Raw genomic sequence first — 20935 nt, forward strand, 5'->3', positions numbered from 1 at the left:
GTCGGTCGCTTAACCGACTGAGCCACCCAGGCGCCCCTGTTTACTGAGATTTAATGAACACAATCTATTCTACTTACAATCTATTCAGGTCTCAGAAAAAAAAAAAAAAAAAAGTCATGCAAAACTCTGACAAAATAGGTATTCAGCAACTGTTGCCTGCCTATGTGCTCAGAGCAGAATTATTCCTGATATAAGATGCAAAACTCCAAAGCACATACCTGGACCAAAAAAAGTTCGAAATGGGTAGTAACAACCTTTGGGTTCCTCAGGCAATTCTCCAGGAATGCTATGTAAATGGAGGTAGGTAGAAATCCTGCTAGCCTGAATGGCCACCAAATTACCACCAATACCTGAAACATAAGGAAAAACAAAGCAGTTATCTTTCTATTTTAAGCAACTTGCATAAATTCAACCAAAGGCAGGCCTTCTTTGTGTTATGTGCTGGGCAATAAAACAAGCAAAAAGAATTTCTTCTGAAATGTTGATTTATTTAATGTTGAAGTAGATATTCCAAAGGCGTAAAGTCATTATTAGGAAAGACTCTTGCATTACTTTTTCAAATCTGACTCACTGACTGAAAGCAGACCAGACTAAATAATTGTTTTAAATTACTATCACGGCCAAGGTATAAAGCTAGGCAGCAAGATATTTAATGCTTACCTCCTTAATGAAAGGAAAAATAAGCTTGATTTTTTTTTTTTTTTTTTTCAAATAGACAAGGCTTGGTACTTTTCTGCTCAGGTTCATAAAGAAATTGGTAGAAGAGACTGAAAAAAATACTCCAGAAAGTAATCTTGTAACCTAGATTATTCTCTCAAATACTTTACAGACATGCTCTACAGGAAACATTAAAGGGATTTCTCTTGGCAAAAGGAACATAAATCCAGATGGAAATCTGGAACTACACAGAGGAAAGAAGGATGCTAGAAATGTAAAATATATCAGAAAATAGAAAAGATATTTTCTCATTTTTAATCTCTTCAAAAAACCATCTGACCATTTAAAGCAAAAATAATAACAATGTATATACAAGGTTTATAACAAAGTAGAATGTATGACAAAAAGAACACGTAAGAAAGAAGAGTGAAAATCCAAGTATACTGATGCAAAGTTCTTATCCTTTATGTAAATGGACTAAATTATTATTTGACAGTGCTCTGTGATAAAGATATACATTATAATACCTAGAGCAGTAGTTTGCAAAATATGGTCTGGGGTCTGAAGGAAGGTTAATTCTAGAAATTCTAACCCTTTGCTAGCACAAGTCCCAGAGGGAAAGATTCACAGTACACATTAGCATGATAAAGATCTTTAAGAAATCCTGTAGTGAAAAAATCTATTTGACCTAATGCTTCCCAAACTGAATGGACAACAAAAACTCACTTTTCAAGTTATACTTATTAATATCTCATAGAACTAGTATTCTTGTGATATATATACACACACACATACACACATACTCTAAAGTTTATTCATTTATTTTGAGAGAGAGAGAAAGCACGAGTCAGGGAGGTGCAGAGAGGGAGAGAGAGAGAGAATCCGAAGCAGGCTCAACATGGTCAGCATGGAGCCCAATGCAGAGCTCGAACCCACGAACTGTGAGATCATGACCTGAGCTGAAGTCGGACGCTTAACCGACCGAGCCACTCAGGCGCCCCTGAAATATATTTTACAAAATGCTACTAAATGCTGGGAGATGTGTTAAAAGATGTCCTAAGCAAAATATCAACACTGATATGCCTTACTTTAAACAAAGTGTGTATTCTTGTATCTAATAAAACAGATAAATTAGCAATTATTTTGAGGGGGAAAAAATCACAGGCTTTGGAATCAAGGAGATCTGGGTCTAAATGCTGAGCTACCACTTACTAGATATAAGATGCTGGACAAATTACTTTCTTATTGGGAGGATTAAATGATAGGAACGTGGGTAAAAGACCTGCAAGTTACCCGGTACACAGTAGGTACTCACTAGTTAGTAAATGATGATGGTCATGATACATAAGGGTCCTTCAAATAGCACATCCTCTAACACATTTAAAATGAAATTCAATTCTCAAAAGTTCCACTTTTTTGAGGACCATGGAATTAATCTTCTCTATCAATGTCTTTAAAGAGTGGAATTTAACATAAAGTGAGCTCCTTGTGATACGCAGCTAAGAGATTTACTTACTGGGATACCAAAAAAAAAAAAAAAAGATTGTGTTGCCATGTAATATGATGGCTTCCAAGAAGAGCACTTCAATGAAGCTCTAAAATTATTTCTTTTGTAAAGTGAAATAACAGAAATACTGATTAAAGTGAAATAACAGAAGTACTGATTAACACCTTACTCATGACGGTATTGTTGTAATTTACATTTTTCACTGAAATGTTGGACAATACAGCTCTAATGGCATTAGTGGGTAAAACTTATGCTAGTCACCTCATCAACTAATATTCACTGAATAGGATTGGAACAGGTGGAAGAAAAGCAGTAATCATTCCAAGCAGTGGAAATTAGATCTTTGTGGGGCCCCCAAATAGGAATCCAGTTAGAAAGATAAAGGAAAAAGTTGTACGCAGCCAAGAGCATATAGAGGGCCTTGAAAAGCGAAGCAGAAGAATTCAAACTTGATTTGACAGGTAGGAGGAAACCACTGATACGTTCATCATCTTAAGTCTGATGTAATAAAAACAATGTTTAAGGATGACTAGTCTGTTAGTGACATTTAATTGGCACTGAATAGGGAGTGGGTCAGGAAAGCTACTTTGTTACTTCAATGATGGCTGAAGTGAGATATTAGCAGACTACAATGCTGAGACTGTTGTCATATAAGTAAGTGAAGAAGTGAATTACGTTAATGGGCGAATAGACAAGGTTTGGTCATGTCTATTCAAAGAGGATGAAGGGCCAGGTTGATGGTGCCATGATTTTAAGGGTGGATGATGGGGAGGAGTGTGGCACTAGGAAAATTGGGAAGGGGATCTAGAGGGGAAATTTCTTTCTTTTTTGTTTTTTAATGTTTATTCATTTTTGAGAGACAGAGAGAGACAGAGCATGAGTGGGGAAGGGACAGAGAGCGGGAGACACAGAATCTGAAACAGGCTCCAGGCTCTGAGCTGTCAGCACAGAGCCCGACTTGGGGCTCGAACTCACAAGCTGTGAGATCATGACCTGAGCCGAAGTCAGATGCTCAACCGACTGAGCCACCCAGGCACCCCAAGGGGAAATTTCTTTACAGACATTTTATAACTACACAGAAATGTAAATGTTCAGTTGAAATTTTAGATATGAAGTTAGATTTTGGAGAACTTGCCTTCATAGAACATATTTTCTTACACATAAATATAAAAAGCAGTTTATATTAAATGTGTAGCATATCCTATGACAGGTTTTCTCTCAGGTAAAATTACTTTTTAAGTTATATTGGTGTAGGTTATACTAAAATCCAATTTAATGAGCCAGCCCAAAAGTCAGTATAACTGGATTAAAATTATTTTATTAAATGGAATACATACAAGAAACCCTGTGAACCTAAGTATTCCAGTTCCCACTTTATAGGTAAGAAAAAAAAAAAAAAAACATAAGGCAGATTTTAAAGGGATCCGCAGAGGAGTGATAGGTGTTAATGGACTGCATTGACTTAAGCAATGCTTACACCTAGCTAACTCTAATTTATCCATAAAAATTGACAGAAGCAGCAACAAAACAGGACAGAGCACATAACCCAAAGCCAGTGATAATCCAGAACTGAAATGTCATGTGTTGCTACATTAACCTCAAAAATCAGGTATGCCTGATTCTCAAGCTAAGATCAAGTGGTAAGAGTAAAAAAACAGCTTTTTTCAAAAATGTGTTGTGCATACTGAGAACAGGGAACATCATTTCTACCACAGATACCACCCTGGGCTTGGAGAGAGAATGGAAGGGAAGGGAAGATACACCTCTTAAAATCTGAACCCTAAGATTCCCAGTAGTGCCTAAGAGTATATAATGATTTGTTGCCATCGTGAAACAGTGTATCTCATTCTTACCATTAATAACCGGTGTGTAAACAACAATCCCCACCAAGTTTGGATCAGATACAGTTGTGTCCAGAATAAGGCCCCCAATGCTGGAAGAAAATCACACAGTTTAGGGAAGAGAAAAGAAAACACACTAATTTAAAGCTGCTCTTTACATACAAACACCTCTACTTTTAAAAGTAAACATTTCAGACATTTAAAAAACAATAAAAAGGAAAAATATTCCAAGTAAAAATCAATGTCAACAGTGAAATGTTGAAAATAAAACATGGCATGAGCAGTAGCCCTCTGTTTCCGTTCTCATTCTGATCTCCAAGATGTGTTCCTTGTAAAAAGGAAAAGAACATAGGGGCACCTGGGTGGCTCAGTCGGTTAAGCGTCCGACTTCGGCTCAGGTCTAACCTCACTGTTGGTGAGTTCGAGCCCTGCATCTGGCTCCGTGCTGATAGAGCCTGGAGCCCTCTTCAGATTGTGTCTCCCCCGTTCTCTCTGTGACCCTCTCCTGCTCACACACTGTCTCTGTCTCTCTCTCAAAAGTAAATAAAAACATGAAAAAATAAAAAAAACCATAAATAAAAAGGAAAAGAATATGCTTTAAGTGCTTTAAAATGTCTGGAAGGATATATAAGAAATTATTAACAGTGTCCATCTCTGGGTGGAGGGGCAGACAAAAGACTGATGATTATTTAATATCCTTCTGTATTTGTTAATTTTTTAAAACCATGTGTATTTATTGCTCTTCTAATTTAAAAAATAGGGGTTTTTGTTTTGTTTTTTTAAGTAAGCTCTAAACCAAACACAGGGCTTTCACTCATGACTCTGACCCCACCATCAAGAGTTGCATGCTCTAGGGGCACCTGGTGGCTCAGTCGGTTAGGCATCCGACTTTGGGTCAGGTCATGATCTGGCAGTTCGTGGGTTTGAGCCCTGCATCAGGCTCTGTGTTGATAGCTCAGAGCCTGGAGCCTGTTTCCGATTCTATATCTCCCTCTCACTCTGTTCCTCCCCTGCTTGTGCTCTGTCTCTCTCTATCAAAAATAAATAAACATTAAAAAAAATAGATTAAAAAAAAATAAAATTAAATAAAATTAAAAAAAAATAGATTAAAAAAAAAAGAGTTGCATGCTCTACCAACTGAGCCAGTCAGGCGCCCCTAAAATCTAGTTTTTAAAAGAATATTTCTTCATTTATGAAATTAACAAAGCATTAAATGGATCATTTTTATGGTGTTAAAACTATATATATATATACATATAAATAATCTTATCACTGGTAAATTGAAATAATGAGCTGTAGCATAGAAAGGGCTGATTTTCAGAATGGAGGTCTGGAAAAATAACATATAGCTACATAGAAGCAGGCCTTCAACTTCAATGTCTCAATGGAGCTCTGAGGGTTTTTTTTAAGTTTCAAGACCATTACTAATTGGTTAACTTCAGTTTCTTGGTCTAAGCCCTATAAAACATTAACAGTCCCAATACTCCATGGGGTCGTACTGCCTAAAATTTCTAGGAAAATTCAATCTACATTACACAAAAATAAACTACATGTTATCAGAGAATGGAATTGATTGTCAAAATATCAGATCAAAATATTCTTACCACTACTTGACAGCTAACATTAGGAATTTATTAAATCTTTATTAATTTTTTAGTAAAATAGATGAATTGTGGCTTAATATGCCTAAATTACTAGAATTTCCCATTAAAAGTTACACCATAGGGGCACCTGGGTGGCTCAGTTGGTTAAGCGTCTGACTCTTGTTTTCAGCTCAGGTCACGATCTCACGGTTTTGTGGGTTTGAGCCCCACATCAACACGTTGGGCTCTTTGCTGGAAGCGCTGAGCCTGCTTGGGATTCTCTTTCCCTCTCTCTCTGCCCCTCCCCCACTTGTGCTATCTCTGTCTCTCTCAAAATAAATAAATAAACTAAAAAAAAATTTTTTTAATTAAAGTTACACTGTAAAGTCCAAAAATAGTCATCCTTAGCAGTATTTTCATATTTTAAGCTCTAATTTAAAGTATATATATATATTTCATAGAACTAATTATGTATTAAAGAATAAATCTCTGTGCCAAAACACATAGGTTCATGCTGTGACTGTAACATGAATATTTGCTAAAACACATTTAAAATGTTTTTATGGGGGCGCCTGGGTGGCTCAGTCGGTTAAGCGGCCGACTTCGGCTCAGGTCATGATCTCGTGGTCCGTGGGTTCGAGCCCCGCATCGGGCTCTGTGCTGACAGCTCGGAGCCCGGAGCCTGTTTCAGATTCTGTGTCTCCCTTTCTCTCTGACCCTCCCCTGTTCATGCTCTGTCTCTCCCTATCTCAAAAATAAATAAAACGTTAAAAAAAATTTTTTTTAATAAAAAATAAAAAATAAAATAAAATGAAATGTTTTTATAACCCAGATAACAAAATATAGAAAAATTAGAAAATACAAACAAGAAGAAAATAAAAATCAACTATCATGACATCATTCAGAGTTATACTGTTAGTATGTTGGTAGCTAGACTCCCAGACATTTTTAAACACTTAGATTTTTAAAAATGAAAACCCACATTGCAAAAGTAGTTCTCTCTTCGCTTTTATCAAATTTTGATTTTATCCAATAAACACATGTACATTATTTAAAAAGTGAGAGTGCCGCAAAGCCTATTACATAGCCCTTCGCCCCTGCCCCCAGAATCTGTTCTGCACCAGTAAATTTTTTTTCAAGTTCTGTAGCTGTTTCCTCTGGCATTTAATTCCGTATTTCCAGATAGTATGTTTATACTGTGATTTCTTGAGTTTAATTTTAGACACTTACCTAACGACCTCCACTATGACGGATGAGGATTTAGTCTCACTTGCCCTTCTCTCTCCACCTAAGACCATTCATAAACCCCTTCCTCCCGGTATCCTGCCAACTTGGTTCTGTAGTTCTGGGTGGAGTATTTAGGGTTTACTTTATTGTGACAATGGAATCATTATTCACAGCAGGACCACCAAGTGTCATTGGATTTCCCCACTGTTACTTGTTGCTCTGTCCCATATTTTTCCTAATTTTTAAGGTACTTACTACTAATCCAGCCTCAAATTTCTAACAAAGTTAATGAAGTGCCTCTGAATAAGTCAAAGTCACCTGGCAACCAATCAATTCTGCTTTTTTTTTCTTTTTTTTTTTTTTTTAATTTTTTTTTTCCAACGTTTTTTTTATTTATTTTTGGGACAGAGAGAGACAGAGCATGAACGGGGGAGGTGCAGAGAGAGAGGGAGACACAGAATCGGAAGCAGGCTCCAGGCTCCGAGCCATCAGCCCAGAGCCCGACGCGGGGCTCGAACTCACGGACCGCGAGATCGTGACCTGGCTGAAGTCGGACGCTTAACCGACTGCGCCACCCAGGCGCCCCTGCTTTTTTTTTCTTAGAGACATTCCTCCTTGAGCCCACTGTCCTCCTGCCAACCTGGACGGTTGCCTCTAGGCCTGATACACAGCTGTCAAACTGAACTTCAATCTCCCACACTGGGTCTTTGAAAAAAGTCCCAACATTTCATAGGACCCTACTGCCTGAATCTTCCAGGAAAAAAGCAATCTACATCAGAGAAAAATGAACCACATGGTCTCATGGAATGGGTTTCCTCATGCCCATGTCATCTTCCTTGATTTATTTCCTCATTTTGATAGACTGTATCTTCTACCAGCTTTCATATGAAAGGGTACATAGGAAGCAAAGTTTTTGAGATCCTACATGACTGAAAATTGTTGGATGCCACTCTTCCATTTGGCTAATGCTGCAACCATACTTTGTGTTCAAAATAATCTCCCTTCAGAATTTTCTGGAAGGAATCACTTCCGGTGTTGCTACTGGACATCATTCAGATTCCCAATGCTTTATATGTAACTTGTCTTTTCTCTCCAGGAGATTTTGGGATTTATAGTAAATTTATGATTTGGGGCCCTCCTCGTATTCACTGTGCTTGGTCCTCAGTGGGCCATTTCAATCTGGAGGCCCGTGGTCTTCAGTCCTGGGGAATTTTCTTGCACTATTTCCTTGAGAATCTCTTCTTATTATTTACCTCCAGTTGCCCGCCTCTTTGTTTTCTGTTCTATTTTCCAGAACACTTCTTCAGCTCTGTCTTCTAACTTTTCTACTCAGGTTTTTGTTTGCTTATTTGTTTCTGCTCTTTATTCTTCGTTCCCAAGAGCTCTTCCTGCATTTCCAAATCCTCCTTATTAGAACATTCTGTTCTTACATTATGGATGCCATAGATTCTCCTATTGCTTAAGGGCACTGATGAGAGTTTTTGAGGTCTTTCAACTATCCCTGCACTTTCTTTGAGTACCATTTTTCTGGTCTCTGTCTTTCATGTTAGAAGCCTTAATCAAATGTCTGGTGATCCTTTTACTGTCTGCTCCTCTGTAAAGGGCACTGCAGAGCACACTTGTCAGCAGGTGAGCCTCGTGAAGAATGGTCAGGTAGCTCTTTCACTCAAGGACCCACAAGGGTCAGTAACCACCGAGTGTTTCTCTGGCTCTCTGGTGCTGATGAGTTACCCCAGGAGGGAATTATTCTAATTTTTTTGCCTGGGGGTATAGGCTTGACTACCAGCATTCCATGAGCAAAGAAAAAGAAGTGGGATAGGGTTTTCACTGCTGGGCATCTAGATTTTCACTTAATCCTACTTTCCATACAGTGCTTAATCCACACCCTCACTTGTGCAGGTGTTGCTTAATCCACAGCTTCTCTGATTTAGTCTCTCCAGAGTTAATTCTTGTCTTTTGCCAAGGTGGGAGGGGGCAGTCACTTGGGTGGTCAAGCTGGAGAAGGGCTTTGAGGGTCTAATTGTTTCTCACATAAATTTTCAACCAATCTTCTCCATTTCAGCTTTGAGAAGTACTTAGTGCCTCCAATTTCTCCACGTTTCTGGGTTTCTGAGGCTTAGATCAGCTCGCTTCCTATGGGTGTCCCCTCACCCTGCTGGAGGTTAGGCTTTAGCCTTTTCCATTCTGGCGGTTCAGCTAAAAGTCATCCATCTGATTCCTATTTTACTAATTTTGTTGAATCTCTCACCTGCTGTCCTCTCTGCTCCCCTTCTGCTTTTGTGGTTTTACAGCTTTTCTGTTCTATTACTGTCATTTTAGTAGTTTCAGGAAGGAAGACAGTAAATGCGTGTCAATATACCATGCTTAACAGGAAATTCATACCCTTTTCTAGCTGGCTCTTTTCACCAAAGGCATAATGAACATCTTTCCATGTTAACAGAAACGTTGCAGTGTTATTTTTAGCAGCGAATATTCCATTTCGTGACTATACCATAATTTATTTGATCACTACCTGGTTGCTGAGACCTCTAAGGTGGTCTCTCTCTTCTTTTGTTATTAAAAGTTCCTCTGTGATGAGGACCCGTACAACTTAATCATTTGCAAATATCCTTAATTATATCCCTATGTTCTGCCAAAGTCCTAGAAGGAGAAGTAGTCAAATGGTACGTCCATTTCTAAGGCTGTCTGATACTTATGTGAGCAACTTACTATTAAAAATAAATAATGTCAGGCTAACACACACACACACCACTAAACCTTACTCATCAGTCTGGTAAGGATTTGATTGGAGAAAAGTTTGAAACTGGTAGCGAAATGAGGTAGGTCTACTCATTCCAAGAACTCCTGTGACTAATAGCTCTATTACATGTGATAATAAAGATGTGAGTATATAAAATGCCTGAACCAAGAAATGATGTTTTAATGTATACACAGATGCAGGCATATAGAACACACAGATAGATACACACACACACACATTTTAATACTAACCTACTTATAACCATAGCTGTTATGACAGGCTCCCAGCCTGAGTGGAGAACTGTCCTTGTGGCTGGATGTTTGGCAGCTATTATAATCCAGATAGGAGTTAGAGCCAAGAAAAAGACACCAACTAATGGAGAAATGTAGTAATACCTCTCTAAAATTAAAAAAGAGACAACATTTCAATCTCTCTTCTAACCATGGAGCAAATGTAGATATTAAAAGTAGAAGTTTCCCAGAAGATAGGACGTTATCCAACATATTCACGTGCTATACTTTCTATAAACTTCAAACAAATTTAAAACAGTAGATAAGGTAAAAATATTAAATAATGTAACCAAAAACTAATACATTAATTCAACAAACATTTATGGAATTAGCTATCTGTGCTAGATGAGAATTGCAATAATAATGATAATAATAATAATAATAATAATAATAATAAACAGTAAGAACAAGAGTAAAAAAGCTAACATTTATTTGGCTTCTATTATTTACCAAGTACTGTGCTAAACACTTTCAACTCAACACATCAACTCATGTGACAGTCCTCACAAATATGAGGTAGACACTGTCATTTCTATTTTATGAAGAAAACTGAAGCTTTGGACCTTAAGAACATGGCTAAGAGACAGCAAGAGTTGGGGGGAAATGGAATCTGACACCAAAGTTAGTACTCTTAACTCTCGAGTCAAATGGGATATTGTTTTTACCCACAAAGATCTTATAGTGCAAGCATTCCAAGGAGTATTGGCCAATCAATTGATAACAGATATCCCCATATTGAATAGTGTTCCAAGCTCCAAAATAAAATAGAAAAACTAAGTTTAATAAAGTTAAACACATTTTTTCACTGCTGCACTTCTCAGAACCCTTAATATTCTAAGACAGAATATAGTACACCATGTTAACCACAGGTTGGCCAGACCACCTAGTTTCACATCTAAGTGTGACAACTTACCTTGGACAAGAAATTTAATTTCTATAAACTTCAAATTCCTTATCTATAAAATGGCAATAATAATAGTATCTATTTCATGGGGTTATTGTGAGTCTTAAGAGAATTAGTACACATAAGTACAATAGTGCCCAGGCACCTAGCTAATATTTATTGAACACTTACTATTGTCATAATTATCATTGCCATTATCATTAACATCTTGCTATTTGGAACACACTGAGATACCAGATTGCCAGGACTTTGTTACAACCCCTTTGTGGTAAACTGTTTTACTTGATCACAACTATTCACTGTCTCTCCATTCTTGTTATATTTTCCTATAAAGTGAATATCCTTCTCTGTCTCATTGACTCTGAGCTTAGCTATTTGTCTTGCTTTGTGGACATGCTATATATCACCTCTGAACAAAATTTTAAGCACTTTCAGAAATGAAAGAGGTAGATTGATAGATAGATATGGGTAAATATGAACTGTTTTCAGACACTAGACACTAGACAACAGGCATTGCAAAACTGTGATCCCTGAGAGAAGGGAAAGAAATGAGATAAGCCCTATAACAGCCTCAGCTCTTTGACTTAAGGCACATTCCAGACCACAGCTCAGGAAGGGAAAACTCAAGCAGAGTGATGATAGGGCAGCAGGAATTTATAGGACAAAATACTAGAGAAGAGGAAGCTCTCAGAGAAAGAGCTTGTGAACTGAATACTAAGTCAAGCATGCATAAGGTGAACTCCACAAGGCCAGGCCAAGAATAATTGGGGAGTCGTAAACTGAAAAATTCCCAGAGTTTACAAAGGGCTGGAAGTCATTCAAGAGCTAATCTTGTAGAGAAGAGAGGCCTCTTTGAATACGGAGAAGATTTAGTAAAGACCTGAGAAGGGTCACATCTTAGTAGTAGGGCCAGCCCTAGCATAAAGTCTACTCAAGATTCACTCCAATAAAGCTTGAAACCATGCCTTGTAAGGCTCAAGCTAATCCACAATTAACTGCCTACAAGAATAAAATTAAACACTCTGTAAAGAAAACCAAAACAATTGAGCACTTAATGGTATTGCATCACAATGTGTAGCACCCAACCAAAAATTATTTTTAAGTGTTTGAATAATATTTAGTCACATTTACAAACTTAAATACTCTGAGATACTCTGTTGTACTTAGACATTTCTCATGTCTCTCAAAAGTTTCCAAGTACTTATGACAATCTTTATAAATCTAGCAAATTAAATGTACAAATACAGAAAGTCTTCAAGTTTTCATAAATTTTTATATAATGCATAAAAATTTGGGAACATTTATATTTAAAATCACAAGAATAAGTCAATTACTTAATTACAAATTTAAGACAGAATTAGAAGACTGATGTGTTTCTCTAATGGGTTAAGTTACAAGTATATTAAAAAATCCATGTTTTGCCTCTTCAGCATAAAACTGTTAATACCATGAGTCTGATTCTCAAATATTTTTATAGTCAATTCTAAATATCCCCAGGAATACAAGTTGCCTACCCCTTCTTAAAACAGTGACACCCCAAAACATTTTTGGTAATATCACTTTAGCTGACCAAGGTTTTATTATTATCGGAGATTTCAGCCAGGACGTTCCTGGATTCTTCTCAATGATTCTAATACTTATTGTGTATAGTAGAGGCCTCACCTTATACCTTAAAGACAGCCTTGAACTCACGGTCCTTGTAGCTTATAGTCCTAGATTTTAGTTATATGTTACTAAATTTTTCTGGCATCTCACAAAATTCTTCAATCCTTATCCAGACTCTTATCTTTAACTGAACTTTGTATTTCCTCATCTTAAAATATTTAAAGATCTTCTTGCCTATGACTAAAGATGTTTGAACTAGATAGAAACTCAATTTTTTTTTTCCTAGCAGATAGGAACAAACAATTACTATAAATATTAAACTAATATCCAACCAAATTTTCTCATGGCTTTATCTAGATCACATCTTCAAAATAATTATGCTAACAAAATCCATTAAATATTTTCTCCCATTTACAGGAATATGACGAATGCTACACAGTGTCATCTTCTCCATGAACTTTTATAAAAGGTTGAAAAAAAAAAAACCTTTACTGAAAGGATTCCCAGTTCTCCTTGTTAAAACATTAACAATGTTAATGTTAAACATTAATGTTATGTTAAATAACATCCCAATTAGGAGGCATTCTAACCTCTTAAAACAACTAAGGTTGCCAACAATCTCTTTACAGGATCAAGCAGAAAACTAAAGGCAAAATCCACTAAACACAAATGAAAAGAAGTATTCTGCTAGGTCAGATCATCTTCGTACTTCATTTTTAGGTCAAAAAAGGAGCACTACGCTCAGCTTTTAAGTTCTTCTCAACATTAAATCTTTGGAAGGACATCTGCCGTTGAAAGAGGCACCTACCAACTCAACCCCAGGGTCATTGCTTGAACTTTCAAAGTGGGCAGAAACTTCTCAGTAAATAAACTAAAAATAATGAGTGGACAGTTCCTCAGAAAGTTAAACAGTTATCATATGACCCAGCAATTCCACTGCTAGGTAACTACCAAAAGAACTGAAGACATATGTTCACACAAAAACTTGTACAAGAATGTTCACTTTTCATAATAGCCAAAAAGTGGAAGGAACCCAAATGTCCATGGAATGGTAAATGGATAAACAAAATGTGGTATATTTACACATGGAATATTATTCAGTACTGATTCATGCTACAACACAAGTGAAGCATACTCATTGAAAGAAGCTGGATATAAAAAGTCATCCATTTTGGGGAAACGCCCAGAACAGGCAAGCAAGCAAACCCATAAGTAGATAGATTACTGGTCACAGGGGCTGGGGAGTGACAGCTAACGGTTTCTTTATGAGGTGATGAAAATCTTCTGGAATAGAACATAGGTTCTATTAATAATAGGTTGTACAATCTTACGAATGTACTAAAAACCACTGAACTGCACAGTTTTAAAAGGTGAATTAATTCAGTGTGGAATATAAATTGTATCCCAATTTTCAAAAATTCTAATAATGAAAAAAAAGGAGAGGCAACTACAGTCTTCAAAAATGTCAATGTCCTGGGGTGTCTAGGTAGCTCAGTCGGTTGAGCACTTGACTCTTGATTTCAGGTTAGGTCATGATCTCAGGGTCATGGGATCAAGCCCTGCGTCACCACTGGGTGTGGATCAAGCCTGCTTGGGATTCTCTCTCCCTTTCACTCTGCTCCTCCTCAGCTTGCAAATGTATGTGCTATCTCTCAAAGAAAAAAAAAAAGTCTCTGTCCTAAAGACAAAGAAAAAATATATACATACATATATATAAAAACATATAGAGAAATAGAGACAAAGAATAAAAAACAAAGTAAATGGGGTAAAATGTTAACATTAAGTGAATCTGAGTCCGGGATATGCAAGATTTTTAATACTATTTTAATTTTTGCAACTATTTTATAAGCTTAAAAAGTATCTCCAAGTACAAAGAAAATGTAAACATTAAAAAAGTAGGAAAGCCATGATAAAATAAAAATTATTAAAACTGATTTACTATAAATCATTACTATCTCAATTTCCTGAGAAACCTAGCATGCCCATTCCCACCAAATTATGATTATGTAGGACCTTCCTATCTTTTCCCTGGCTAACATCTAACCCAATTCTGATGGCTAAATATAAGAAAAGAGAAGTCTCTAAAACACTTCTCTTTGTGGGATATATTGGTGTTTTAAAGATGTCATAAAATTAAGGAATTATTTTCAGAAAACCATGAGTGACACAATTGGTGAGAAAAAATGGTCAATTAAAAGCCAACTGTGAACTTCTGCATTAATACCAAAATCTAAAATAATGTCTTCCTTCTATAGGAAATACATTTAAATAATCCTAGTCAAAATGATATTTTGTATTAATTTCTGGGTAGATCACAATGGGTGTTTTAGTTGGCTGAAATCCACATCCTAAACCTAGAACCTATGGATATTACCTTATAGGGCAAAAGAGGCTTTGCAGATGTGATTAAGTCAAGTGTTTTGAAATGCACAAGTTATTCTGGATTATTAGGGTGAACCCAAAATGCCAGAAGATCAGAGACAAGCAAAGGAATTTCCCCCCAAAATCTCCAGAAGTAACCAGCCCTGCGGACACCTTGATTTTGGCCCTGTGTGAGTCATGTTAGACTGCTGGCCTCCAGAACTGTGAGAAAATTGATTTCTGTTATTTTAAGCCACAGAGTTGGCGGTAATTTGTTCCAGAAGCAATAGGAAATGAACACAGGTGTTCAGATAAAGCTCTACAGAATTTGAAGCCCAATAAATGTCTGTGTGCATTAGTATTGACCCTGTGATATAAGTTGACCAGGGAAAAGTAGGGATGAACACAGCTCAAGTGGTTCAAATTGCTGTAACACTGAACTACCAACCATAACAGCCACCTTTTGGACTCATGGCTTTCACCTTTTATTAGACTGTTGGTGGCATTTTGCAACTACTGTTACGTAACTTCATTAATAACATCCATTATTCTTACCCTAAATTTTTTTGAAATATGTAACTGCTCTGAGTGACATTTTTATATGGCACCTGTTTCTGCGTGAGCAACAAAGCAATGGGCTCTGTAAGTTGCTGATTTTTTAAATGCCCTGTTATAACTAACTATCAGAATTTTCTCACTAACTTGACCTTCCAGTAATCATTCTAAACCAAGACGGTGCTGAAAATACCTGAAGAAGAGTGACAGGCAAGACAGATTTAGATTCTACTCATATCACCACTCATAGCAAGGCCATGATATTCTAGAACGTCTTGTAAATAACTAGCTGGCATCCCTGTTAGCTTCCAGACTGAAGCAACCTGAGGTTGACTGTTATTGTCCTTATGGCTCCAACTAAGCCATCTTTTAAAAGTTAACCTCAGAGAATGAGAAATCAGTCAACATTGTGCTCAAATCTTGTCTAAAGAAGAAAAGTTGACAGTTTCTCAAATCAGTAAAATCACGTACATACAAGAATTAGATAGCCATACAGTTATAAACAACTGATAAACATTTTTAAAATCCTCTTAAAAGTATGCAAACAAGAAAGAGAGGGCAACAATCACTGTGTATAGACGTTTCAGTTACTGGCCTAACATTATTCTTTTAATAGCTTTCAAAAGTTACTATTATTCAAACATTACTGTGTGAATGAATAAATACCTTTATATTTTCTCAGCAAGTCATACCAAAGCATATCATAGTCCAGAGCTTAGATTACTTTCTAAACTAACTTTCTATTTTCTCTTCCATTTCGAGATCTTTCCTAGCCATTTTCTGCCATTTAAATTTTTTCCTTAGGGATATTAATCCCCCTGATACTTTCTGCTAAGGCAAGATATTCTTCCAATATTTCCTTAATACCATATGCACAAAAAGCTATAATGATCCATAAAATGCAAAGAATGTTAGAAGTATCAGTGTAATGCTACAGGAATCCAGAGGAGGAAAAGATCAGTTAACATTAGGGACACGTATGAATTTAGCATTGAAAAATGAAAACTGACTGGCCTTAACGGAGGGAAAGGGAACGATGTAAGAAAGAAAAGAGAAAAATCATGGACAGTGTATAAGAATTGGTACTGGCTGAGTCTGGCAGGAGTAACAATCACAGGAAAGTTTCTGCTGACTCCCAGAGGCCTAAACACCAGGCTAACATAAAATTTCAACTTTGTTAAATGAGCAGCAAAAACTTAGGTGACTATACAAAATAAAGTCAATAGGAACAAACAAAGCTCTGGGCTCATTTTGTCCTTTTAGGGGAGAACTGGAGCAGTAAAAAGAGGGAAAATCCCGTCTTTACTTCGAACATCAAAAATCAGCAAATTTTATCAGGACCAAAGGAAAAGTAACACATTGAATTAATGTAGAATGAGCTTCAGTACATGCATCAAAACAAACAAGACAAGAGGGGAGCTGTTCAAAGTCATTTCTAAGTATCCAAAATTAGAGGTGGGGAACTAACTCAGGCTTTTTTCACAGCCCAGTCAGTTCTTTGGGACCTATGGAACCCATGGCCTCTATTCGTAACAGAAGCCCAGGGCTGCCATGAAATCCTCTTATCTCTAAAGACTGCTAAGTGTTTCCAATGTAGCTCAAGAATTAAACTTTGTTTCCAAGAATCAGGTATCTCAGCAGGATGAATGGGGCCTCAGAATTTAAACGAGACTGTTCCTAATCTTTATATCCTGAATACCACAAATACTATAATGATCTTATGATGCCCCCTAGTGCTCACAATGTAGACATGTTATAATCCAACACTGACCCCAGAAAAACCCTTCACTGTTAAATCAACTATGGAATCAATCAGCAGCCCATCAAAAAAAAAAAATTATATATATATATCATATATATATATCATGATATATATCATATATATATCATGAGATATATATATATATATATATATATATAGCACTTTAGGGAAATAAGTGACAGGTAAAATGTAAAGAACCTATTTTGATTAATTCATCTTGAATTACTTTCAGCTAACTTTCACAAGACAAGTAAAGGCCCAGAAAAGCCTAAGCAATGTTTAACAATAAAATTACTTCTCAAAATAGAAATCATTCTATTTTCCTTTTTTTTATTCATCTAAACTACTAATGTATCACACACAACCCTCAAAATAGTGAAAGCTTTAGATAGTAACACATGATTAAGTCTTTTGTAAGAAGTTCATCACTCGAGTGATTTAAAAACACACACACACACTTTATTTTAAGTCAGTACACATTACTTTCCCCAAAAGTTGATTTATCTTCTGCAATATCATAATGTTAAGTCTGTATCACTGTAACAATTGTAATATTTGTTATGACATTCTTCAATAGCATTCTCTTGCTTATTTTCTTACTACTGGGACTTCGATTGAGGAGATACCAGCAGCTGGGAAATGTGTTACAACTGACTTCATGTTAATTTAGGTTTCCAAGTCTGAAAATAACGTACCTTTCTTTTTGTGTATATAAGGGAACCCATCCAAGAACCACTACCAACCTTCCAGCCCCATCCCCACCCCACCCTCAAGGGTCTTGGCAAGACCTATGGAATAATACTAAGAAACCCTTTACCCCCTTGTGCTTCCCCTTTCCTTTCTCTTACCTCCTCCTCACAGTGGGAGAGACTGGTCTAATTGGTAAGACTAGGGAAAGGGGCACTAGCCATGCCTAATTCATCTCCTTTTTCTTTTGGGATCCAGCCTATTGATGACCGCCTCCTTCCCCAATGCAGTTAATCTGTTCCTTCAGGGAGGTGAGGCCTCCAAGTCGTCCAGCTACCTGCCTGTGAATGGGTGAAGGAGTCTAATAGAGAAGGTAGGTGAAGAACATTAAGTCACGTTCTCTAAAACTAGCCAAAGCTAGTGTTTCAATCCTTGACTTCAGTATGAATTTCTAAACTGTATAATAGAGAAAAATATGACCAGTTATCACTCCAACAATATGAACTAAAGAAGATTATCCTTTTAATAACATTACTCATTTTCTGTACTTTATTTGACTGGGAGAAAGAAGGATTGAACATTAATTACCCTGAGCACACTTGCACACACGTCATTCCTTGCATATTTCACAATAATGAAAACCCAAGACCTATGGGAACAAGATCTTACATGGAGGTCATTGATCATTTATTGTCTTCTACCTTACATCAAATGGACACACGTCATCTTCTAAATGAGAAGACTCTTCCTTGAACATATACATCATGTTTTATTGACTAATTTCATGCCACTCATTAAATAATTTAAGGTAATTTTATATACTAAACAAAGCTTCCCTTAGTATCTCCAAAAGTAGTAAAACGCCTGCTTTTGTTAGGTTAAATAAAGTCTTTTCTTTAGTTCAAAAACATACATGAGATCCTTACTTCTTCAAACCAAAGGTACTTTAGACTTATACCATAAACTGTATAGAATTCATGGATCATATGAGGATATATGAATAAATGTTTGCTTCTGGTTCAGCTTATAAACTATCTTTTTTTTTTTCTTGTAGAATTCTGTGGGTTTCTACTCTCTTTTACTTTTTTCAATTTGGCATCTAAAAATAAAACCATAAACAACTTTTAGCACTAAACCAGTGCTCACAAATCATATTCATTTACATTAACAATAATCCCGAAGTACAAATTTGCATTAAAAGGATTCATTAGATTCCATATGTAATCTATTACTATTATCAGGAATCTTATATAAGATGTCTCCAACTTCACACAGCATTCAGGCTCATTTTCATGGTGACTTTTTAGTTGTTAGTAATTGCCATGTTGGTTTCTGATGGGGGGGTGGGGACAATCACTAAATTTCAAGCACTGTTCTAACCTTATGCCCTGGGACACTAGTACAATGCATATATCAGAATACTGAGGGTTGACTCCTCACTGTCTACACACTTAGCGAAAGGGCAGAATTCATAGAATACTAGGCCCGTGGTCAACTTTCCTACCAGTAGGGAGTAACGTGAATAGCCTCTACGATCCACAATTTTCTCATCTGAAATTAGAGATGATAATCCTTATCTTACAGAGTTTTAAACTCCAGAAAAAGAGGGAAAAAATGTGAGAAAAGAAATATATGAGAACCACAACACATAGTAGGTATACAACAAATGGCAGTTATTGTTCTAATCAGTCTCAACCAGAGTTCTACTGCAGGTGAAGGCCACCAGGGGTTCACAGCATTGTTGCAACAATTACTTATTTAAAGAGACTCTGAATAGCACATTATATTTAATATCAAGTCAACTTACCCAGACAGGAGTACAAACCCTGACTTATCCAAGCTAATATGGCAAGAGTTATGAGGTCACCAAAACTAGCAGCAATGGGGGTAGCAACGTTATCAGGATTTATGCCAGTCTTCTTTGAACCAACAATAACCCCAACCATTATTATTCCTGGAAGAAAGAAAACTCATTACTTTTTATGCTATGATTTAGAGAAAATCAATCCCCTAAATACTGAAATATAAAAGCTAGACAAACAGTGAGTACATCATTTCCAGTTAGACTGCTTAGATAAGCTGACTAAAGCAAACAAAACATTTTACTCTAATGCTCTGGCAAATGCCTTTCAACAAATTCCAAGTAGGGATCATAGAAGATTTGAGAAGTTCAGTGTAACATTTAGAGAACTGAAAAGCTACTGTAAAATAACATTCAAGCTGAAGTTTCAAATTTAATAACATGTATGTCTTAGATGTAATGTATATTTGTACCAAACCCAAAGATTTTATGTTAACCCTCAAATAAGGAATGAAAATATCAAAGAAAAGGTGATTCGTATTTATATGCACAGCAATTGGGAAGAAGACCAACAAAAACAGCTTTGTCTACATGGTGGTAGCCAGAATGCTTGCTTCATTTTATTATTTAAAATCGTTGAAGTATTAAAAGGGAAGTAATTAAAATTTGAACACTGGAGACCAGAACACAAAAAGCAGTCTTTATAAAGGATATTCTTTAAAACTAAAGTTTCTGTCTATGAACTTCCAACTAGAGAACAGAAGATGAAAATACGACTGTGTACTTATACTCCTAAATATCTATTTTCTTGAATCATAGAAATGGGGAGGGGGATTGATAACATTTACATCCATACTCAATTGTATAGATTTTCTCATGCCAACATTTAGAGGATGCAGTGCAGAGAATATTTAAGATTAGTTCACTTATATGCTAACCATAAACCAGTATGGAAGCCTAAAAATGGCTATAGGGGGAAAAAAAAAAAAACCAACAGAATCTCACTGCATTTTTAGACTGAAAATGACTCAAAATGATTTTATTCTAGCATTACTCATTTTATAGATAATAAAACTGAGGTCTTGGGAGTAGAGCTTAAATTCTTGTTGAAGGTCACAGAGCTTGTAAGTAACTCTAGTTCCATGTTTTCTACTACCCCAATAAAGCCACAATTATTAAAAGTAGAATCTCTGTCTTGCTTCAAATAATTTCTCACCTCTTATGTTCTGGAGATGTTTTCAATCTATAGACTTACCTTTCCCATAATATCATTGTAAAAAGAAAAAAAAAGCAATAGAAAAGCTTTTAAAATGTATTATGTAATAAACAAGATGTGCTCACATAGAATCCTTTTTTCAAAGTCAGCACATTTAAAGATCAACATGGAAAGTTCTCCCAGGACAGGATGCCATCCA

At 36.3% G+C, this 20935-nt stretch overlaps 1 protein-coding gene across 2 annotated transcripts in view; it reads right to left on the reverse strand.

The window, feature by feature from the left end:
* Positions 1-20935, reverse strand: part of SLC41A2 (solute carrier family 41 member 2) — a 116175-nt gene that overhangs the window by 37968 nt on the left and 57272 nt on the right. For both annotated transcript variants that reach the window (XM_007096464.3, XM_015543971.2), the window contains 4 exons: positions 19527-19673; positions 9807-9954; positions 4018-4097; positions 219-350 (listed from right to left, as the gene is read on the reverse strand). In XM_007096464.3, the coding sequence (XP_007096526.1) occupies positions 219-350; positions 4018-4097; positions 9807-9954; positions 19527-19673 (507 nt within the window). The remainder of the gene's footprint in view (positions 1-218; positions 351-4017; positions 4098-9806; positions 9955-19526; positions 19674-20935) is intronic.

The sequence above is a fragment of the Panthera tigris genome, chromosome B4 (genome assembly GCF_018350195.1).
Source record: "Panthera tigris isolate Pti1 chromosome B4, P.tigris_Pti1_mat1.1, whole genome shotgun sequence".
Taxonomy (NCBI): Eukaryota; Metazoa; Chordata; class Mammalia; order Carnivora; family Felidae; genus Panthera; species Panthera tigris.